Genomic DNA, 24,548 nt, shown 5'->3' with positions numbered 1-24,548 from the left:
CGAAGTATTTTGATAACTAACTCAGTCCATCTCTCCTACCAACTTGAACTAATTTTTTTTTTTACCAACTCAAGTTTTGTACGTGCAGTTTCCTTCATGTAAATATCATTACTCTACTTAATGTCCAGGGGGAAGTTGGCTGACTGACTTTTTTTCACCTTTTTCATTATACAATAATAATCATAAAAGTAAACTTGGCTCAGTTTGCCATAGCAACTCGAAGTATTTTGGGCAACCAACTCGTCTCATCTGACCTACCACTTTAGCAGTGGACCGAATTAGTAATGGACCGAGTTACTTCTAAACTGAACTAGTAACCAGTAGACCAACCAAGATCAAGATCGAAGCCGCTGTCAATCCAAGGTATTGTTGTTTGGTAATATGTACGTACTACATCTTTATTATAGGAAGACATATATATATATATATATATATATATATATATATATATATATATATATATATATATATATATATATATATATATATATATATATATATATATATATATAGGGTCAGTACTTACCTTTGTCTATCACTGCAGGTGTGGGTTGTGGGATCCTCAAGGATGCGGTCCTCAATACTGCTGGTTTTGCTTGTCACTCTTCTTCATAGTCTAGCTCCGCCCTCTTTTATCGTAGTTAATCCCCTCCTCTGCTAATGACACAATGACATCTGGTTACTAAGTGACTGTTTGACTTTAACAGTTTCTGATTTTCTTTTCAGATACATTCGTGGATCTTTCATGGGTCTGTGATGATGATCACAATATTTCAAGAGCATTCATTAGCCTGCAGGTTGTTATATTTGTAAATGGAAAACAATGTTTTTTTGAAAGCTGAAACTCTTGATTCTACTATGGAAGAAAATTGTATGATACAGATTGTAGGGGAGTTGGAGTCAGATACTGAAACGATATTAAAGACAAGTGAAAAGGGAACAATAATTTACAAACATGCAGCTTGTCAAGCTGCTTCAGCTCTTACCAGTGATGTCTTAGTGCCTATAATGTTCTGTACTTTGTTCTCTCCAATCTGTGAGGCTTCTGTGCAAGTGAACCTTCCCATATGTAGTGTTAGTGACTCCAGTGAGCCTCCAGCTGTGACTTCATCAAAAGACAGAGAGTCTAAAGATCATATCACATCATTCAAGAAAAGAAAAAAATGTATTGTGGCCCAGACCTACAGAAAAGAAAGATACGACATTAATTCTGCCCCCCATGGCTGTCAAGGACCAGAAGATGACGTATTCCTGTCACCGTCACCAGCTGGAGGTAAGCGTTCATTATTATTCATGGTCACAGTTTGTTTGTACGTTCCCAGGAAAATACAATTATCTATTAAGTTTATATTTCTCCATTGACAGAAAGGCCATGTTTTTTTAAAGTTTATTGGTTCAAATATCATAGACACCATTACACTCCACTTCCCTTCTTTTCCTTTTTATTTCTATATTTTTCCTCCCCTTAGCATTTCCCACTTATTTTTTTAGGTCACTTATTTAATTCTGAATTGTTAGACTACCCTAGAAATATATTTATGGTACTACAGTGTTACATTATTTTTGGATGTAAATTCTACCCTGCCTGTTTATTGTATCCCCTTCACAGTGTTCAGCAATTAATTTCTGCAGCCTTTATTTATACATTAAAAACTTGACTTTTTTTTCAGATAATGTTGAAGATTATATCTTGTCAGAAGATAGTGAGTACAGTTCAGAGGATGATCTTGCTTTCTGGCAAAAGATGAAGAGACATGAAAAAGGAAAGAGTAAAGAATCTTCCAGAAATGAACAATTCCGTAAGTATTCTCCACATGGAGGTAATTTTGAAAGTGAAAAGATAACATACTGTTCAAGAAACTCTTGTGTCAAAGTTCAGAAGTGTAATGATGAGCTATTACTTTTATCAAAAGAGGGCAGCAAGATATTAGATAAAGTGAGCAGTGTTGTGCAGGGATCTGAAAAGAAAGATGACTGGATAACAGATGATGAAGTGGATGATGAGGATCATGAGAATATTGAACAAGCCTTCAAAAAAGAGTGGAAGGAGAAACGTCTTCCATACAACAGTAAGGAAAAGAATTTTCCTTGTGAAATCTGTGGGAAGAGATATTCAAAGCACAGCTACCTACGAGCACACATTGTCAGAGAACACAAGGAACATGAAGAAGCCAAGAGGTACCCATATTCTTGTCAGCACTGTAAGAAGGTTTATGTCAGCGAGAAGCAACTTTTGCAACACCAACATAAACACAAGGGTCCTTGTGAGATATGTGGAATAGTGATGAAATGTAATGGTTTGCTTTGGGCACATCAAAGAAATCATGACAGTGCTTGCAAGGTGTGCAACAGGAAATTCCAGACAAAAGAGTCAGCATATATGCATATGAGATTAAAGCACTCAGAGAATCCAATTCCTTGTGCAGAATGTGACAGAATGTTTCCTTTTGAGTTCATTAGGAAAAGACATGCAAAGACACATCATAATGTAGAAGTAACAAGATACTCATGTGACAAATGTGATTTCTGGTCAGTGGGACAGAGGGCTCTAAAAATTCATCAGAGAAGGACTCATGGTTCTAAACTTGATTTGTTTACTTGTAAGGAATGCAAATGCATATTTAACTCAAAAGTAACTTATAAGAATCATGTTGCCACCCATGTTAGCAACAGTAGCATTGTTTGCCTGTCATGTTCTGCAAAATTTATATCAGAGGATGAATTACATGCACATAGAATATCAGTCCATGGAGTGACAGATAAAGTAGATACTAGAAAAGAGACAATATCTAACTATTGTAACAGCAGTCATGTGTCACACTATTTATGTGCTTTATGTAATATAACACTGAGTGATACTGAAGATTTGTCTCAGCACATGTATAAATATCATAACATAGATGTAGATTCTCCTAGAGTCATTAAGCCAGAGATTGAACCATTCCTTATTCCAGAAGTTGATGAAAATAACGAAAGTACATTGCAAACTGTAGACATTGAGGGGACAAATCCTCAAGAATTAGACAGAGTCATAAAAACTGAGCCAACACCTGTAATTTCTACAGACATTAGCTGTTCCAGTGGAAGATCAGCCTTGCTTGTGCCAGCCAGTGTAGTGCCTCCAAATGTTAATATAGTGGAGGTTAATGGAGTACAGTACCATGTCATCAGGGAAAGCCAGTGGCAATGACCCAGTGTTGTCATTAATTATAACAACTATCATTTTAAGAGAGAGAGAGAGAGAGAGAGAGAGTGTCTCTCCCAAGGAAGTGGCCACAACACCTCCCTATCCAAGGACCTCTGTGCTTGCTCAGGCACTCCTCTATGAGCACCTCTTTCACAGATGTACCTCTTTAGCCTAATCTTTTCACCTCTCATACTGGCACCTTCAGTTTCCTTGACATACACTTTCTTTACATTCTTCATCCTTTTAGTGTGGCCAAACTATATCACAATGTATTTATCATCCATTCCATCACTCCACATTTCTCTCTGTTTCCTTTGGTATTCATATTGCATCTCTTGTACATACTTTTATTACTCTCACACTTCCATCTTGTTACTCTATGCATCTCTTTCAGAAAACTCACTTCCAGGATGCAGTGTTGATTGGAGAATACTATTCCTTATTAATTAATTAATTTATTTATTCTTACATATTTTTTTTTTTTTACATTTATGAACACATTTCTCCCTTTCATAATCTTTACAGATGATCCTAAACATGCCTACCTTTCCCATCCTTCTCTTTTCTTCTCAATTCATCTCATTATATTTATATAATTCTGTCCCAGATACTTATTGTCACCTCTTTCTGTATCTTGTTTGCAGATGAGTGGTAACTGCCTTCCTTCACTCACCTGTCACCTCTCTCTGCTTCCACACCAAATCCTATGTCAGGACCATTTTATTATGTCTCTCCCATACTTTGATACTTCAGCTGTTATTTTATCTGTACCTGCAGCTTCATCACACTTTAGTGTGGCTTACCTTATATCAGCTTCTATATTCTATATTCCATATTAGACATTGTTGTTTCCCCAGCTATTTCTCCAGTCATGAAATGGTCAAAATGCCTTTTCCATATGTTTTTAACTTCCTTGCTGCTTACAGGAACTCTATCCTCATCCTCTCTCTTCATCCTCACTTTTCTTCTTCTCTATCTCTCAGTCCACCAGGCACTCCCCATTCTCATTCATTCCATTTACTCTCCATTTTCCTAATACAACTGTAACCTCACTATTTTCCATTTTGATTATTTACAACTAAAACCTATAACTTTCTCCCTTTGCTCATTTTCTCAGGCACCCGTTCAGATAATATAACTTTTTCCCTTTGCTCATTTTCTCAGGCACCCATTCAGATAATTTCAAAATTTCCTTATATCCTCCCTCCCTTTTCCACTTGGATTTATGATGCATATTCAGATCTAGACATACTTAATTAACGCAATCTTTTATACTACCCACCATGTGCATCTATACCTATCCATAATGTTAGAGGCAGGAATGTACACTTCTTAACCCTCTTCCCTACTTTCCTCTTTTCTCATCCATCCAAACCACTCCACTCCTTCCAGTCCCTCTAACATCTCACTTTGATTCCCATTCATGCAATCAGTTATTATTCCATAACCTTTCATATGAATCTTGAATTCAAAAAATGTCTAGTCTATCCTTCTTTACTTTGTTATCATTCATACTGTTTACATTCATTGAGGCCACCGTTAAACAAGTTTCCTCAGGGATAAGGTGGTGGAGCCTTTCTTTTCCCACAGCCATGTTGTTGCATGGCATTACAGATGGAATGTAAGTGAAAATTAAATAAAAACATTTACTCACCTGGTTTACTCACCTAGTAGGCTACCTTGTTAATCTAGCTAGTCTACCAAATAAAGTAAATTGCTTGTTAAATGCAGGGGTAGCTTAAGTCTGCAGGTATGCCAGTCCCTTGAAAGTAATGTTAGTTGAAGGTTTGGTAGAGTGAAGGACTGAGTTATGTACTTTGTGCAGAACCAATGGATACAATCATGGTGTATTAATGTTTTGTTAGTTGATCAAACAAATTTCAATAGGGTGTGTAAAAAATGGTTAGTATTGTGGAGGGCAGGCAGGGTGTGGAAGGATCTGGTCTTGGTGCTGATCAAGTGTGCCTAGATGGGAATGTAGTGCCAGCTTAAAAAAAGAAGAAATAGAATCTAAAGCAACAACATGGTCTGGCAACAAATTTCACATACTGGTGCATCTGAGTAGCACTTCCTGGGTTCAAAAGAGCAGTGAGTTTGAGCAATCTTGTATCTATGCCTCCTTGTGCCTAGAGAGTGTGCCATGATAAACAATTCCTCAGAGTAGATGCAACTTTCATTGTGAAAATTTTTCAAATATTTCAGCAAGTCAGCCCTAAGTAAACAACCTTGTACTGAGTATAGGTCAAGGGTCTCAATATGCTCCCTGTAAGATGACTCAGTCCATCGATATGGCGAGTCCAAAACCTCTGAAATGATTCCAACAGGCAGAGATCCCACAGAAAACCTGTGTTCCACACACAAGGCATGTTGTGTGATAGGTCTGATGGGTTTTTTACAGTGTGAACATTAAGTGCATCAGAGAATATTGGCAGTCATATGTGAAGCTTTATTGACAATGGACCTAACTTGGAGATGGAATCTCAGCAAGGAGTCCGTCAAGACACCAAGGTTCCTGTATGAGTCTAGCAAGGATATTTTGCAAACATGGAGGTAATAAGTAAATGATCCCACAATCCTCCAGCAATGATCCATTTGATTGTTTCAGAGTGCTCAGTGAGGAAGCATCAACTTTTTAACTCTGGGATGTACTTATGAAATGACTTAAGGTCATCCTTAGCATCTACAGTGCTGTCATTTTTATCACAAATTGCAAGTCCCTTTTTCCAGATTCGTAATATCCTGTAATTTTTGACTGCTGACATTATAATTTATTCACATTTTCATGCCAATACAGTACAAAAACAGTATGGTAATATTATAACAATATTGAAATGTTTGGAAAGCATTTTTACTTATGATACCATGAGTAGGGTATTCTCATTTTTATAGTTTTTGAAAATGTAACTCAACTCGTATTTGTTTTGCAGAACTTTATATTATTAGTAGAAGTGTGTCTGTATATTACAAAATCAGCAAATTTATGAAGCATCCTGGACAAAGGATTTGAAATCTGTAACCTTTTATGATATGATGGCGTACTGTATTGTTATGCTTGTGGGATTTGGTTGGTACGGATGTTGGATTTGTGTGTGTGTGTGTGTGAAATACATTAAGGGCATAGGTGAGGTGGTGGGGTAGCTGTGGGGAGCAGGGGCAGATAGTCCAGCTCCCCCCTCCCCGTGATCTCAAAAAAAAGTAAATAAATAAAATAAAATAAAAATTTTATATATATATATATATATATATATATATATATATATATATATATATATATATATATATATATATATATATATATATATATATGTTACGCATAATGTGGACAATTGCCTAATGTGAACATTAGGCAGAAAATTGCCTAATGTGCACATTAAGCAAGTAGGTTGCGTAAAGTTTACAAATTGTTAACATTAGGCAAAAAATGCCTATTGTTCAAATTATGCAGCTCAATTTTGCCCAATGTGAATAAGGAAAACATACCGAGACGCAATTGATTACGGACGTGACGATGCTGATGTGCTCTCTCTCTGGGCTGATATGGGCTAACCTAACCTAACCTAACCTAACCTAACCTAACCTAACCTAACCTAACCTAACCTAACCAAACTGTAGACACTGGTTTGTCATTCAATTCACATTAGGCAAAATACCCTTGCCTAATTTGAAAATCATGCCTAAAGTGGACATTAAGCAAGTAAGTTGCCTATTGTCAACATCGTGCAAACAAATTGCCTAATGTGAACATTAGGCAATTTCACTGCCTAATGTTCACATTAGGCAATTATCCACATTATGCGTGACATATATATATATATTCATTTAAGTAAATAAATAAATAAAAATGAGACCGACCTGGCCGTCCTATTCACATTCATACAACCACAGGCGAAGCACACACTAACATTCCGAGCTTACAATAATTAAAATACATATCTGAATATTGTAACGAAAATTTTACTTTTTCTTTTAGTCTCGCATCTTTTCCTTTCAAACTTATGTACTGAAGGAGAATTCGAGTGAGGTGGTGGTAATGACATGAAGGTTACAGAATGTTATGGGAATAAGGGTAATTGTGGTAACCCCTGCCATCGGTATCTTTCTCTTGACTGCTTTCTTCGTAACGCCACTTGTGGGCCCAGTCTGACAATATTTGTTATGCATTTTACGGGATGACAATTCCGTGGTATTTAATTATCAAAACATTCTAGTTACATGATAAGAATTTGTTTTAATACTTAATATAGCAATAATTCCATGCATAATAGCTGTGTGGAGCTTAAGAGTAAGTAAGTTTGATGACTTAAGGAAGTTCGGAGTGGCTGGAAAGTTGGTTGTCTGCAAAGGTTCCAGGGAGCGGGAGGGACAGACGCTGGAAGGTTACTTGGTTCTATTGTTTCCTGTATTGTTGCTTCCAGGCCCCGGGCACCTCGACGGAATGCACGGATGACAGCACCACACGAAGTCGAAGGTAAGTGAGCCTTTTCCTGGAACAGTTGTCCGTGACGTAACTGTATGAGGTGTGAATCTTGCACGAGGCAGGAAAGTACTGGGATAAGAGCTTTGTTCGCGGATTTGATTTTAACTATGCCAAATGGAACACAGTATTTTTTAATATCTTACGGTGACATGTGGAATTAGAGCCATGTGATTGTCTCTATGTGTTCGAATACAGTATTATCGTTTTTAGAATTGTTTTCGTTATCAGAACTGTATTGTTATTATTTCAGTACCAGTTAATACCAACTGGAAGAAACTGCCAATACACACACACGAAAGGAGACAGGACTATTAACAAATGTAGTTTTTTCGAAAAAAAAATAATAAGTAGAATACATTATCAAAGGAAGTGGCGTGAGCAAACAATTAACATATATGATAAATAAATAATAATAATAATAAGTTTCTTAAAAAGATGTAGCTACCTTGAAAATCGCATAAAAGTTTAAATAGATACATACAAATAGGTACACACACACGCACACAGACACAGCTCAGTCCTGACTCGATCTTGGAAACAAATGCATAAGAAAATAACTATGTTGTTTATTACATTTTTCACGATGTTTGCATTCTTAAAAATCTGAAATATGAGTTATGATGGTTAATATTATTGACAAAGTAATTGTGATAAGCGAACAATACTTGGAGAGAGAGAGAGAGAGAGAGAGAGAGAGAGAGAGAGAGAGAGAGAGAGAGAGAGAGAGAGTTTTCACCGGATATCACTGCGTTAGGCTTATAGCGGAAGGACCACCAAAATGTTTTTTTTTTTTGGGGGGGGGAGGAGGGGAGAGGCCCATACAGATCGATGACTATCTGGACGCTAAAGAATAGTTACGTAACACATGTGTGGCACCGTATGCGTAGGAAATGCAACTTTTAAGTCTCCCAAACATATGTAACGTTTAAATATATGGCATTTTTTCTGTCTCCGTTTCTTGTCCTCCTCCTCCTTGTCATTCCTTTCTCTGGGGGTTTTCATGGTTCTAGTGATAGTTTAATAAGCTCTAGAGGAAGTTAGTTAGTTAGTTAGTTAGTGTGTGTGTGTGTGTGTGTGTGTGTGTGTGTGTGTCCTCTTTCATTAACTTCTTATTCATGGGTCGTGTCAGCTTTATCATGCTTTTCATGGTTGTTTTAGTATGATTTTTTTATTTTTATTTATTTATTTGTTTATTTATTTATTCATTTATTTATTGCTATTTGCTTGTTTATTTTCTTTATTTTTTTTTATCTATTTTATACTTATTGGAAAGAAATTGCTTAGTTGGTAGAGTATATGAAGTGCTTAGTAATGCGAAAAAGAGAGGTATGATCAGCAGCAGCAGCAGCAGCAGCAGTAGTAGTAGCAATAGTAGTAGTAGTAGTAGTAGTAGTAGTAGTAGTAGTAGTAGTAGTAGTAGTATGGGAACTGATTATGCAAGTGGCACCTTTTTTTTTTTGGGGGGGGGGAGGTGTAAGAGGTGATGGTTGGTGGGAGAGAAGAGGAGGAGGAGGCGGAGGAAGAGGAAGAAGGGAGAGGAAGGTCAGTATTTGATATGTGATGTTTATCAGTTTCCATGTCTGACGCAGAGAGAGAGAGAGAGAGAGAGAGAGAGAGAGAGAGAGAGAGAGAGAGAGAGAGAGAGAGAGAGAGTCACTACGGTCTTATTGATTTTTCCCGTTCATTTATTTATTTTCCTCAACATCCCCGCGCGAAAGAGAAACAGAGAGAGAGGAGAAGAGTACAAGAGGAGGAGGAGGAGGAGGAGGAGGAGCGGATGAGAGGGTTATATAGTGTAAAAAAAAAAAAAAAGGAAGAGAAGGAGGATGAGGAAGAGGAAGAGGCGAAGGAGGAGGAGATGAAGTGGGAGGATAGGGGAGAAAGGTCAAGCATTTGGGGAGCGAGGTGGGGAAGCCTGGGGAAGTAATGAGGAGAACAAGGAACTAGGGAAATGTAATGAGATGCTGTGGCGTGGGAGTTAGGTTAGGTTAGGTGGGAGTATATTGGGGCAGGGGAGGGTCGGCTGAGGGAGTGACGTGTTGGGGAGGAGATGATGGGGTGGGGAGAGATGGGGAGGAGGTTAGGGAAGTGGGGAAGTGGGGAACTACTGTGTACGCCTTTAAAATCAATACCGGGGCCAGGTTACATCTCCACCTGTTCCTCCTCCTCCTCCTCCTCCTCCTCCTCCTCTGCCACTACCTCATCTCCTCATCCCCTCTCTTCTCCCCCCTCCCTGCTTTCCTCCTACGCTTCTCTCTCTCTCTCTCTCTCTCTCTCTCTCTCTCTCTCTCTCTCTCTCTCTCTCTCTCTCTCTCTCTCTCTCTCTCTCTCTCCTTTCATGTTTCAATTTATTTCTCTTCTTCCTTTCTCCTTTTACTTTACTTTATGTCATGTCTTTCCTCCTTTTTCCATTATCGTAAACTGTCCCTCCCTCCTTCCCTCCTCTTAACTTTCACTCCCTTCCTTCCTTTAACTATTTTTCCCTCCTTTAACTTTCCTCCTCTCCTTCCCTCCTCTCCATTCTTCCTTGCCTCCCACACATATGCGATGTTGCCAGCGATCCTTTTCCTCAGTGGAGCAGTCGGTTGTAAAGAATGCTATACACGGTGTTTCATCATCATCACCCCCACCACCACCATCACCAGTCAAGTGACCACACGAATCCCAAGCCATGACAAGTCCTGTGTTTTGAAGCGCTTCGTTCTCTCATCAACATTATCTTCAAAGGCCACTGTCAGCGATGATTAGTCTGGTTTCCATAGCCTCTTTCTCATTGATGATGTAGGTCCTTGTTAAATTTATCACTATAGTAATGGAAGCAAACTTAAAAAAACCCAATAACTTGCATTTTACACTTTTTTCCGTTACATATTCTGAAAAACTTTTTTCAAACACTTCTTTCCAAATGTTCTACTTGGAGTGACACGGGTTTTGAAGGGCGTTTGGTTCTGGTGACATATTAATAAAATATCTACATTATGAACTGGAGAAACACTTGGGAACCCGGTCAATCATGTCAGTGAGCTATGGAAATCGTGGTGGTGAGAGAGAAATACTTAACGACCTGCTGAAGCTTTATTGGTAGTGAGAGACGACTGTGGACTAACGTCTTGAGTCCAGCTAGGTTCCCCAATGCAGGTCGAGAAGGGAAGCGTGGGTGTGCGAGTAGTGGTGGTGGTGGTGGTGGTGGTGTTTACATGACGTCAGGTCTAAAATGTCACTGGTAGGCGTGGTGATGAATAAAAAATGAAGTGTGTGGAGGGTGGAAGGAAACCATTACTACTACTACCACCAAACTTACTACTACCACTACTTCAGCTGGTAAGGGTGGCGGGAGAGTGACTGTAGGGACTAGAACCTAATTAGATCTTTTAAGAAACTTTCCTAATGATTATCGGGTTGAGCTGCTTCTTGTGGGGAAGGAGGAGGAGGAGGAAGAGGAGGAGAGGGGGGGCGGGGCACGGTAACTAGGATAGGGAATAAGGGGGATGCATATTAGAAGGTGGGGGAATGGGTGAGACGTGTGATGGGATGATGAAGCGTGTTGGTGTATGGGAATGGGACTGCTGGAGGTGGTGATGAATGGGGAGTAGTCTTGCTGTGGGTGAGGGGGTGGCGAGGAGGTGAGGGGTCTCGTCACTGCATCCCTTTCACTGGTAAACTCTGGGCCTCTCTCTGTATTATTATTATTATTATTATTATTATTATTATTATTATTATTATTATTATTATTTACTTTTTTTCGAGTTTGTCTTTTGATGTTCTCTTTCCCTTGGCTGGTTTCCCTGATACATAGAGTAGAAAAAGAAAAATAGATAAGGTAAATAAATAGATGTAAATAAAATTAAGTAGAATAAGATTAGATAAATCTTTGTCAAGAGAGGGCTATGAAGACACCTCTGAAGTTGAATTGATCTTTGCATTTGAACATTTGAATCTTTCCTTTTACTATTTATTTATTTATTTATTTATTTAGTGGAGGTGAACAGGTTAACGAGCCTTCCCTCAATTTCACTCTAAATAAATACGATAAAACTAAGACGTAAATAAACGAATAAAATAAGATAAAAGAAAAAAGCAAAATATGGCGGGGAGAGGGATGAGGTAGGCTGGAGGCTGCTACGAGGGGAAAGGAAGGAAGGGAAGAGAGGGGGAGCGTGGAGGTGTGGGATGCGGGGCGAGATGATGGGAGAAGGGGGGTGTAGTTGATGGACAGCACCTCGGCCCCACAGATGCAATCAGCAACAGGTAATTTCCAAGGTCGCATCTCAGTTTCCACTCTGCTCACCAACCTCCACCTTTTCCACCCCTCCACCCATCCCCCTATCATAGCCCCTCTCCCATCTCTTCCTCCCTCTTCTCTCTTACTATCACCTTTCTTCATCCTCCGTCGTCGCCTGGGTCCCTTGCTTCCCCTGGCCGCGTGTAACCAGTTCTTGGCGGTAAGGAGTTTGACTTTCCTCCGATTTTCATCCTGCAAATTGGTTTCTTTTTTTCGTGTGCAAGTGTTTCTCTTTTCCGTATTTACATTAGGTTAGGCATTTACGGCGTTGTGGCAAGTTTTATTTGTTTATTTATTTATTTATTTATTTATTTATTTGTTATTTATGTAGGTGTGTTTTTTTTTTTTATATTTGCATTTGTTTACGTATTTAAATACCATCTTCGCGTCTGCCATTCGCATCACAGCCTTCGATTGTTTAAGTATGCGTCTATCAACCAACCACCACCGGAGCAGCGAGGGCAAAGGTCATCCCGTTAGCAGGCAGGTCAGACGCCAGTGCTGCTCCCTCTCTTTTGTCATTGCGTGTGTATAAATGTATAGTACATTTGGAGCTATTTGAATTAATCACTAATACACCGTAGTAGTTAATTTTCTTTCTGCATCTCGCATTTATGTTATTTACACAGTGGTGGTCATGCTTCTCCATCTTTGTTTTCATTGGACCGTAGGAACTATTTTAATTATAACTACTAATACAGCAACAGCTATTTTTTTTTCTCCTTCGCATTTGTATTCTGTAGAGAGTGGTGATTATGGTGCTCTTTTTCCTCACTTCCCTTGTGTAAATATATGTAAAGGACCCCGGGAACTATTTTAATTAACTAGCCAGTACACTGTAGAACCTCATTTTCTTTCTATCTCGCATTTGTATTCTTTAGATTAGTGACTGTGTTGCTTAGAGGAAAGGAGTGTACGAAGGGAAGAATTTAACGTTTTCTTTTCTGTGGTTTCCCTTCGTTAACATTACGAGCAGAAAGAAAGCTGAGTAGGTGGCTTATTTTGCCCACATGTCTAACAAGTCTTTGGTTGGGTATAGGAAAACATTTATCCAGCAGTGAAACAGGAAGAACAGGGTAGTGAAAAGCAAAGTTCACGTAGCCAGCATAGCCACTCTCACTTTCCACTTTCAGAATGTTCCACACGCTTCACTCATCCATTTATTCCCATTTATTCTCGTCGCTTCTCGCCTGATGGACTAACAAAGGTAATCTGTACTCGTCACCTCATTCATACTCGACCTTTCACTCAGGGGTCATTGCGTTCACTCACGGGTCTGCTTGTCAACTCGCCTCTCCTTGGGTTGCCTCTCACACCAGCGCTGCACGTCCACCTCGTCACCCTCTTTTCACTCGCGCGGTGCTGCCTCTTGACTTCATCTTTTTAACGGGGACACTGCCACCACCACTACCACCACCACCATCACTACCACTACCATGACATTCAGTAGGATAATGCTTCTACTACTACTAGTACTACTACTACTACTACTGGTATTGCTTCTAACAAACTATTGGCACTATCACTGACGGATGTTTTTTTCTTTTTCTTTTTCTTTTTCTTTTATTACTACTACTACAACGATGACAACAACAACAACAACAACAACAACAACAACAACAACAACAACAACAACAATAACAACAACAACAACAACAACAACAATTACTACTACTACTACTGCTACTACTACTACTACGCCACCACCACCATCACCACCACCACCACCACCGCCAGACACAGTTTACCGCTGGATGCACCGGGCGGCGTGAAGGGCACAATACCGTGCAGTGATATTAATAATTCCCCTCATCGTCATTCCACCTGCGTCACCGTGAGAGGTCATCGGGTGAGGTCAGGTGAGGTGAGGCAAATATAAACTATATATTCTCGTATTTTCTAGATCGCTGCGTGGAATTTTTGTTTCATATTAAGTAATAGAAAATAAAACAGAGTAGATTTGTTTATTCTTTTCATTTGATTTGTATTTGGTTTTTAATTGTTTATGTTTTTTTTTTTGTTCTTCGTTCAGCTTTCAGTAAAACTGTTGATTTATTTTATTTTATTTTATGTATTTTTTTTTTATTGTTAATGTTATTTATTTCATCTCTGTTCATTTGAAACTGGCGGAAAAACGTAGCTATTTAACCTAAACATTTGTTCCCTTTAAATTTTTCTGTGACTATTGTTTATCTCATTATATGAACTCAATATTTTTTTTTATTTCACTATTTATTTATTCTGTATTTGTTCAGCTATTCGAATTATTTATGAAAACCTGGACGCGGCGTGAATGTCAGTGTATTTTATAATTCTGTCACTCTTGTATTTTCTCTCGTGTATTATTTCTTTCTTTCTTTTTCTATCTATTTTTTTAATCTTCATATGCGTTGTATATGTAAGGAATAGAAATGAAAATAACGTGTGTCTGTGTGTATGTGTGTGTGTGTGTGTGTGTGTGTGTGTGTGTGTGTGTGTGTGTGTGTGTGTGTGTGTACGTCGGAGGTTCTATTTGTTTATGTGTCTGTTTATATCTGTTTACTCGTCCTGTTTATCTTACATACCACTCTGCAATCTTCCTCCTCCTTTCCTTCCTTCCCCATCTCGCATTTCCTTACTTTCATCTCATCATTCCCCTTTTCCCTCCTCATCACTTTCCCTTATCTCTTCCCTCATGCACATTTTCCCTTCCATCTTTCTATTCCCATTCTGTATCCCTTTTCTAAATCCCCCTTCTCTTTTCATTGCCTTTTTCCATTCCTTCTCTCACATCCTATCTTTCCATTCCCACCCTTTATCCATTTTCCTGCATCTCCCTTCCGTTTTTTCTTAACTTAATCCATTTCATCCCCTCATCCATGCTTCTAATACTTTTTTTTTTTTTTACCTTATGATCCTTTACCTAAATCCTTCCCTCATGGCCTCCCTTTCCCTTTAGGTTTTCCACAGAAGCTCCTCCATCCTCAAACCCTTTCCTCCCCAACGCTGCCTTGCTTAAAATTCTGAGGGGAAAGAGGGGAAGGGAGCGCTGACGTAAAGGGATTGTGAGGTTGCCTTCTGTATGACGGCTTTTAGGGAGTATTGAAAGGGATCTGAGGGGCGAAGAGCTGGAGGTGGTGGTGGTGGTGGTGGTGGAGGGAAAGGAAGGGTATGCAAAAATAACGACCGTTTTCTTTTATGTTTGAGAATCAGAAGGTGATTTTATTTATTTATTTATTTATTTTTTTTTTTTTACTTTTTATGTACTTCTACTACTACCACTACTACTACTACTACTACTACTACTACTACTACTACTACTACTACTACTACTACTACTACTACTACTATTACTACTACTACTGCAACATCAACAACAACGACGACAACAACAACAACAGCAACAACAACAACAACAACAACAACAACAACAACAACAACAACAACAACAACAACAGCAACAACAACAACTACTACTACTACTACTACTACTACTACTACTACTACTACTACTACTACTACTACTACTACTACCACTGCCTCTACTATTATGTTGATAGGGAAGCTGCAGGAAGTCGTGGCTTATCTGTGTCGGTCTCTTCATGAGGAGGAAGAGGAGAGGGAGGAGAAGGAGGAAGAGGAGGAGGAGGAGGAGGAGGAGAACAGAGATATAAATAATAGAGAAGGTAGGTAGGTGAACTTTAGGAGAGAAAAATGAAGAGGACAAGGAGGAAGAGAGTTTGAAGAGGACCAGGGAGAGGAAGAGAGGAGAAACAAGGATGATGGGGAGGAGGAAGAGGAGGAGAAGGAGGAGACAAGACTAGACTACGAATCCTCACAACTCAACCCCTTGAACATTTCCCGAGTTAGGTAATCGTGAGAGAGAGAGAGAGAGAGAGAGAGAGAGAGAGAGAGAGAGAGAGAGAGAGAGAGAGAGAGAGAGAGAGAGAGAGAGAGAGCGCTTATGTTATCAGTTTGTAGTGGATAAGTACCTATATTGAATAATAAAAATAATTCATTGTCATCATCATCACCATCATCATCATCATCATCATCATCATCATCATCTTTTATTTCTTCTCCTCCTCCTCCTTTTCCTCCTTCTCTCGTATTACCTGAGTTCCAGTGCCTCGTGACCAAACATACCGCACACAAACCGTTTGAATGAACACTTAGAGACACGTGAGGAATGGCGATATGATTGAGTAGCGCTTACTTACTTCAGGCGAAAAGAAAAAAAATCACTGTTCGTTGCTCAGACTAAAGTGAATTGATAAGAGTAATACAAAAAATAAAAAGAAATAGAAAAATAAAGGTAAGAAAAAAGAAATAAGTCAATGAAAGTAAAACAGACGATATAAAAAAGGAAAGACAAGATTAGGGAGGGGGAGAGAGCGGCGATAGTCATGCGTATTATAACAGCATATTTATCTTAGTGTGTGTGTGTGTGTGTGTGTGTGTGTGTGTGTGTGTGTGTGTGTGTGTGCGCTCGGTAATTTGATTGTGAGACTTACCGGGTGTTCATTGGCTTAGACTTGACCTCTGCTCTGCGGTTCCTAAGTTGGTGGTGGTGTAGTGGTGTAGTGGAGTTGTGACGTTGTGGTGGTGGTGTAGTAGTAGTGGTGTAGTATATTGATGATTTCATTATCTATTGCATAATCATTTATTTATCTTCTGATCTAATTCAATATAATTCTAACTACCATCTACATACCCTCCTATATATTTATTTACTTATATTCTCTTCTATTTTTCATTTTCACTAATCTACTCGTACATATCTTGCGTTTATTCATTTATTCATATTTTTCTCATTTTTCTACACGCAAGTTCCTTCACCACCACCATTGCCCCCCTCCACTAGCCAGGAGCCAATCACAGCCCAGCAGCCCGCAGTGTTCAGCCAATCATTACTCGTGTTGGTGCATGACGTCATTATTGAAGCTGTGACTCAGTGTTCATGGATTTTCTTTTCTTTTCTTTTGCTTTCATTTTTTTTTCATCTTGTGTGTTGCAGTTTCTGTGTTGATGTTGTTGTTGTTTTGGTTGTTGTTGTTGTTGTTGTTGCATATATTTTTATTTTTATTTATTTATTTATTTATTTTTCTACCATTTGCCTTTTGCATTTCATGAAGTCTCAGTTAGCTTTATTTTTTTTATTATCATTACTCTCAGTGTATTTTTTCATGAAACCCTATTTATTAGGTATCTTTTCTTTTGCCGCTATATCCAGTGTACTTTGTTATTTATCTACTTATTTATTTATCAAGCCATCATTTTCCTTGTTATTATTCTAGGTTTTATTTATTAACCTATTTATTTTTACCTCATGAAACGCCATTTACATAAGTATCTGTTTTACTACCATAACCTTCACCATTATTTTCTCTTGTTCTTCCTTGCATGAATGGAAAATGATGACAGAGACAAAACTAAAGGGAACAAAGCCGTCACAGCCACTCCAGCCAGAGAGGAGCCGCACAGAGCACTCTTAGGCCTGCGTCCATTTGTGTGGATATAAAAGGAATGAATGTAGGTTAAGCCAGGCGAGGGGTGGCTTGGCGGGGGGCAGGAGGCGTGGGAGCGGTGACCCTTGGTTTCGGGGGGAGGGAGTAGGGGGAAGGAGGGATGTAGTCAGGACACATGCAGAATGAAACTTACAATAATATTTCTCTTTTTTTTTTTTTTAATTTGTAGTATTTATTTTTTTTTTATTTCTTTTTTCGTTGTTGTTGTTGTTGTTGTTGTTGTTGTTGTTGTTGTTGTTATTAATGTTCTTCTTCTTCTTCTTCTTCTTCTTCTTCTTCTTCTTCTTCATCATCATCATCATCATCATCATCATCATCATCAACATCATCATCATCATCTTCTTCTTCTTCTTCTTCTTCTTCTTCTCCTTCTTCTTCTTCTTCTTCATCATCATCATCATCATCATCATCATCATCATCATCATCATCATCATCTTCTTCTTCTTCTTCTTCTTCTTCTTCTTCTTCTTCTTCTTCTTCTTCTTCTTCTTCTTCTTCTTCTTCTTCTTCTTCTTCTTCTTCTTCTTTAATGTGAGAAGGAGGTCGATAAAGAGCAGAGAGAGAGAGAGAGAGAGAGAGAGAGAGAGAGAGAGAGAGAGAGAGAGAGAGAGAGAGAGACAGAGAGAGAACTGCTAATTTGCCATTCCCTTGAAAAAATACGGCTTGAAGTGAAGGGGAGAAGGAGGGGCGTGGGGACCGCCAGGACACGTGTGAAATGAAACAATATTATTTTGTTATCCATTTGTATTTATTCCCGCATCATTTTGCCCTTGAGGGAGGCTGGGTGAGGTGAGAGTCTGTATTCTTAACCCTTTCACAGGTAAACAATTCAGGTAATCTTTTTTTTCATAATCACCTACAGTTTTTTAGACTCTTCTTCTCGTACAACTATAATCTTTTGAATAGTTGAGCACGGTAAAAATAATAAATAAATAAAAAAATAATCGTAATGAGCTCTCTCTCTCTCTCTCTCTCTCTCTCTCTCTCTCTCTCTCTCTCTCTCTCTCTCTCTCTCTCTCTCTCTCTCTCTCTCTCTCTGTCTATGCTAACCAATGTTTTATACAAGTGTTCTGAATTTTAACAAAGGATGAACACAGCAGTAAAACGATTCAACTCTGTATCTTCTCCTCAGGAAGGACTATTTTTGAAGACCACAGGGAGGATTGGTAGAGTCCCCCATGAATGACTTACCTTGTACCTTGTTAAACGATCACTGAAACCATGAAAACACCCTTAAAAATCCTAGTAACTTCCACTAGAGCTTGTTAAAAGTAGTGGAAATATGACACCCGTTTGAGATTATGGGCCACTGGAACCTTGAAAACACTCTTGAAAATCCTATTAACGTCCATTAGAACCTGTTCAAATTAAAGGAAATGGAACGGCTATTTGAGAACATGGAGGCAAAAGAAGCAGAATGGCAGGTCAGGGATAGGGAAGGAAGGCACGACAGACGGAGAACTAACTAGACGGAGGGGTGAGATAAGAGGGTCATCTGCTGGGGTGGATCGAAACAGACGGGGACCAGACGGAGATAAGTGGAGATTAGAGGGAGACCTTTGTCCTACAGTGGAATCATAGCGACTGATGGTAATGATGATAAGGATAGTGATGGTGGAGGCTTGTGAGTGTGTGTGTGTGTGTGTGTGTGTGTCGGTGGGTGGGTGTTTTTGTTATCATTATTATTATTATTTATTTATTTTTTTAGATGAAAGAGAATAAGAAGCGTGGGAATGCATCTGAATATTTAAATAACTTTCAATGAATCTTGTTAAAAGTAGTCGGCAACAGATTTAGAGAACAAAACAATAGTGTGGTTAAGATTGTCACTCTTAATTCGTTGTATAATTAGTGAATACCTAACAATATATATATATATAGATAAATAGATAGATAGATAGATAGATAGATAGATATATTCCTCATTCACTTCTGTTATTTGTTACCACGGTGTTAGGCTCCTTTAGGAAGTGAGGATGAATGAAGTATAGTAATAGTATTTACTTATAATTCTTCGTGCTGCATCATTGTATGTGATTAACTCAAGATTCTGGGTGAGGTAGGAAGGCCAGCTTGTAACGTCAGATGTGCCGAGAATTTGTTACACTAGATTATGCTACGTTAGGTTTCGTTAATCTAGGATCGGTTAGCTTCGGTCAGATTCAATTAGGTTAGGCCACATTAGACTAGCTTAAACTATTAAATGAAGCTAAGTTACATTAGACTATGGAAGGTTAGATTAAGATGGGTTCGGCTTGGTTAGGTTGGCCTAGGTCAGATTAGGTTGACACGTGTTTGATTAAGTAAGACAGGTTAGGTTAGTCTTGGTTAGGTCAGATTAGAGCATTCAGTCTTCATTTCCCTGCATCACTGTCTTAATTAACTCGATAGTCTCGAGAGGTTAACATTCAAGGCCATAACAACTAACAAGACGGCCTTAAACTTTACTCAGACACGTGGATCCTGTCAATGACCGAATACTTAAACGTTTGGGCGTCTTATCTCGAGTACTTTGAACAGACTCTTGTGGAAGTTGCCGGGGGGGGGGGGGGCGTGTTCAAGTATGTTCTTACGATTATAACGATAATTTTAACAAATATTATGCATCATTAGTGAGGAAAACATCGGTAGAAACAGACTAAATATCTGTGACGTTCGAAAATGGTCTTTATGAGAGTCTAAAATGTTTTGAAATAAGGGTGCAAGAGCTGAGGCTTGAGGGAAAGTCTTTTTGCGGGTAGGGGGTGCGAGTCTGTTGAGCAGTAATGGAAACAACACGCCTGGGACGGGGAAGTAAATGAGAGACAGCAAACAGCATGTCCAAGAAGGCTGCAGGGGAGAGAGTGCTGAATCGCGGATATTGAAAAACTCAGCCTTTCACTGCTACAGATATACATTTTTTTTTTTAATCAATCCTTTCACTGCTAAGTCATTTTGTACGGTAACCTTCGACTTTCTGGACACATTTGTAGTCAACTCTTTCAGCACTAAACAGTTCTTTTAAAGGTAACCTGCAGTCTTTATACACGTAGCCAATCCTTTCCATACTAAACAGTTTTGCTCATAACCTACAATTTCTGACACATTTTCACTCAGTTCTATCACTACTAAGCAGTTTTCACCGTTATAACCTACAATTTTTCCAGATATTTTTTTTTATATTACAATCTCTCAAACAAACAACATACTCTCTCTATCCTCTCTTTCCCGTGTGTCCATGTAAGCAGTTTTTTGCAGTGGCGTGAATGTCAGAGAACGACAACAGCAGTGAAAGAGTTAATGTACAGTAAAGTCGCCGGGTTGCAGTATGACAGCTCACGGTGGCTGGGAAAGGTCAAAATGTTGTAGGTATTAGGGAGCGCTGGTGTGTATTGTGGTGTACTGCTGTGTATTGCGGTGTATTGCTTGCTCCGCGTCCCGCCTCCCAACACTCGGCAACTGTTGGAATGTGGCCGAGTTTGTTGATTCTGGCCACTAAATGACTGATCTTATTCATCATTATTCGTTACGTGCTTTTATCAGGCCCTGGCTCTGGTTCTTCTCTTCTTTGTCCTTATCTCTCTCTCTCTCTCTCTCTCTCTCTCTCTCTCTCTCTCTCTCTCTCTCTCTCTCTCTCTCTCTCTCTCTCTCTCTCTCTCTCTCCATAGCTACTACTACTACTACTACTACTACTACTACTACCTAATGCTGCTGCTACTGCTACTGCTGCTGCTGCTGCTGCTGCTGCTGCTGCTGCTGTTGCTGCTGCTGCTGCTGCTGCTACTACTACTACTACTACTACTACTACTACTACTACTACTACTACTACTACTACTACTACTACTACTACTACTACTAGCGCTAATACAACAATAATAAAACAACAACAACAACAACAACAATAACAACAACAACAACAACAACAACAACAACAACAATAACAACAACAACAACAACAACAACAGCAGCAGCAACAACAACAACAACAACAACAACAACAACAACAACAACAACAACAACAACAACAACAACAACAACAACAACAAAAACAAGAACAATAGCAACAGCAACAACAACAACAACAACAACAACAACAACAACAACAGCAACAACAACAACAAAAACAACAACAACAACAACAACACCAGCAACAACATCAACAACATCAACAACAACAAAAAGACTTGTTGCCTGGGCTCCAGAGTTGTCTCTCCCGTAATGGCTTGGTCGTCTCGGTTTATTTTTCTCAGATGGAGTTTTTATTGAGTCGTTAGGAAGAAACAGCTGTGTGGGCTATGCGGGAACTGCCTTGGAGAGAGAGAGAGAGAGAGAGAGAGAGAGAGAGAGAGAGAGAGAGAGAGAGGTGAGGGAGGGAGGTGGTGTCAATGACTACCCTTGGGGAACTCTAGTGAGATAACATAAGGAGATAGGAAACGTCTCTTCTCGATAATGTCATTCAGTTTAGGTAGAAGAACAACACAAAAACACTTGCTTTCAGGGCTAAGAAGATAAGTACCTAGTTAATTATCATGACATTAAAGAGACAACGAATTGGAAACAAAAATTCGCTTGTTTTCCACACTAGTATCAGAGAGAGAGAGAGAGAGAGAGAGAGAGAGAGAGAGAGAGAGAGAGAGATACATCGTAGTCATCACAGTAAGCATAATAGCATCATAATAGGAATCTCAGGTGCATTCACGCCCTTCACCTCCATCACGCTGCCCTCCCTACGTGCCTTCTTGCAGCCTCTTTATCCCCCAGTGCGTGAATATTAAACATTCTCTCTCTCTCTCTCTCTCTCTCTCTCTCTCTCTCTCTCTCTCTCTCTCTCTCTCTCTCTCTCTCTCTCTCTCTCTCTCTCTCTCTTCCTTTATGTTTGTGTTATGTATATATTGAATAGATAGGCAAACAGATAGACAGATAGACAGACGACAGATAAGAGCAGTACATTTTTCATCAATATAAGTATTCTCATAACTCTCTCTCTGCTTCCTCTCTTTCTCTCTCTCTCTCTCTCTCTCTCTCTCTCTCTCTCTCTCTCTCTCTCTCTCTCTCTCTCTCTCTCTCTCTCTCTCTGTATATATTATTTCTCTCGCTTCCCCGCTTTTCTTCCTTCCTCCTACTCATCTTCGCACAGCAAGACTGACAGCAGAGATGTGCGGATCACGTAGGAGGAGGAGGAGGAGGAGGAGGAGGAGGAGGAGGAGGAGGAGGAGGAGGAGGAGGAGGAGGAGGAGGAGGAGGGTGAAGATGCTACTTGGGGAGCGATCAATGCCTCGAGGAAGTGTGACCTTGATTGAAGGGGGAAGAGGGGGAGGGGGAAGTGGAGGAATGAAGGGGGAGGGAGAGGGGAGAGGAGAGTGGATTTGACGTGTACAGTAGAATAAGGCTGAATATGGAAGGGGAAAGGAGGAGGAAGGAGGGAAGGGGAAGGGGTTAAGAGGAGGGATTTTTGCTGTGTTGTCGTAAAAAAAGGAAAAGGAAAGAGAAAGGAAAGGAAGGAGGGAGGAGGTCAAGGAAAGAAAGAGGTAAAAGGAAGAATAGAAGAACGGGAGGAAAAGAAAGATAAGGGAAAGATTTAAAGTGTAAATTAATAATGAATGGAAAAGGGGAAAGAAAATGAGTAGGGAGGAAGCAAAAAAAAAAAAAAGATTTGACGTGTAAAGTAAGATGAAACAGGAAAAGGGGAAGGAAGGAGGATGGGAAGGGGATCAAGAAAAAAGGATCTGCCATGTGGAATAAGATGGGACAGGCTTGTGGGTGGAAAGGGAAGTGGAATGATACAGGAAAAAGGAAAAGAAAAAGGAAGAGGTATCTGAAAAGTGAAGGTTGAGAAAAATGAGAGTACCAGAGAAGCTTTGTCATCACCAGGCTGTTCAGTGAGGGAAGATGGGAAAGGGTTATTAGGAGGGGGAATGGGAGGGGATGGGAAAGAGGGGATAGCAATGGACGTGTAGAAAGGCTGAATAAGGAGAGGAAAAGGGGGAGGGGAGAAGGGGGAGGGATTAAAGCCAAAAGTTTGAGTCAGATAATATTTAACATATTTAACATTTACTTATCTATAGCTTGCAGTATCCTTTTGACCAAATATATGTGTAGATACGCTGTATTTACAAATATTATACACTGAAGCATCCCTCGGTGAAGCAAAGCTTTTAAGGGACTTAAATAATTAGTATATTGTGGACAAAAGATATGGATTATAATAATAACAATAATAATGATAATGATAATAATAATAATAATAATAATAATAATAATAATAATAATAATAATAATAATAATAAGAAGAAGAAGAAGAAGAACTGTAATAGTAATAATAATAATAATAATAATAATAATAATAATAATAATAATAATAATAATAATAATAATAATAATAATGACAATCATCGTCACCATCATCATCATCATCATCATCATCATCATCATCATCATCATCATCATCATCATCATGAAAGTTCTACTAATGATATACCATAATAATACTAATATAGTTAAAGAAACAATGGCGATAAAATTATATAAAAAAAATATTGCTAATTAAAATACTTATATATAGATAATAATGTCAACAATAATGACAATGCAAATAAAGTGTAATTAATAGAAAACAATCGAAATACATGATCGACAAAAGGCAATACATCACAATACACAATAACATAGTGAAAACTGATAAATATTCAAGATTCAGAGCACGATAACAAGTGCTATCAGTAATCCCATCGACGCAACACTTGACCTGCGCTTGTGAAGGAAAACATGGAGAGTCGGTGGAGGCAAAAACAGGTTGGTGTCGGCAGCCTCGCTCACGTGGGTCTCGCTGAGGGCAAGGCGAGACAGGCCGTATTTAGAAACGCTTTGCTCTCTCACCACAATTATTTCCAAAGGCTACAGAGATGACTGGCCTGGTTCTCACGAGTGATTCTCCCGTTAACGATGTAGAAATCTTGTTTAATTTGTCACTAGAACCATAGAAACATCCTTAAAAAATCCGTTGAACGTCAATTAGAGCCTTTTGAAAGTAGTGGAGGTGCGGCTCAGTAATAATTCGAAATATAGGCAATACTCATAAAAAAAATAATAATAAAATAAAATAAATAAATAAATAAA

The 24,548-nt window shown here is 39.0% G+C and overlaps 2 protein-coding genes across 3 annotated transcripts in view; both read left to right on the top strand.

Annotated features, from left to right (window-relative positions):
• Positions 1-215: 215 nt before the first annotated feature.
• LOC135112687 (zinc finger protein 791-like) lies at positions 216-4,840 on the top strand. Of its 2 annotated transcripts, none has more exons than XM_064027340.1 (3): positions 216-363; positions 727-1,273; positions 1,671-4,840. In XM_064027340.1, the coding sequence occupies exons 2-3, from the start codon at positions 814-816 to the stop codon at positions 3,188-3,190; spliced, it is 1,980 nt and encodes a 659-aa protein (XP_063883410.1). In that variant the 5' UTR covers positions 216-363; positions 727-813; the 3' UTR covers positions 3,191-4,840. The 2 variants fall into 2 exon arrangements, with proteins under 2 accessions (XP_063883410.1, XP_063883411.1); XM_064027341.1 differs by having other exon boundaries at positions 304-383.
• Positions 4,841-7,508: 2,668 nt separating this feature from the next.
• The window catches only part of LOC135112686 (monocarboxylate transporter 12-like), an 84,730-nt gene continuing 67,690 nt past the window's right edge, over positions 7,509-24,548 (top strand). The window contains 1 exon segment of the mRNA XM_064027338.1: positions 7,509-7,655. The gene's annotated coding sequence lies outside the window, so the exon portion shown is untranslated.

The sequence above is a fragment of the Scylla paramamosain genome, chromosome 24, assembly GCF_035594125.1.
Source record: "Scylla paramamosain isolate STU-SP2022 chromosome 24, ASM3559412v1, whole genome shotgun sequence".
In the NCBI taxonomy this organism is placed as follows: domain Eukaryota; kingdom Metazoa; phylum Arthropoda; class Malacostraca; order Decapoda; family Portunidae; genus Scylla; species Scylla paramamosain.
This window is presented reverse-complemented; position numbering and strand designations above follow the sequence as displayed.

Excerpts from the sequence above, each read along its gene's own strand:
- LOC135112687 (XM_064027340.1), top strand. The coding sequence starts at position 814 with ATGGAAAACAATGTTTTTTTGAAAGCTGAAACTCTTGATTCTACTATG. Across the intron at positions 1,274-1,670 it reads GTCACCGTCACCAGCTGGAG|ATAATGTTGAAGATTATATC; the intron begins GTAAGCGTTCAT and ends CTTTTTTTTCAG.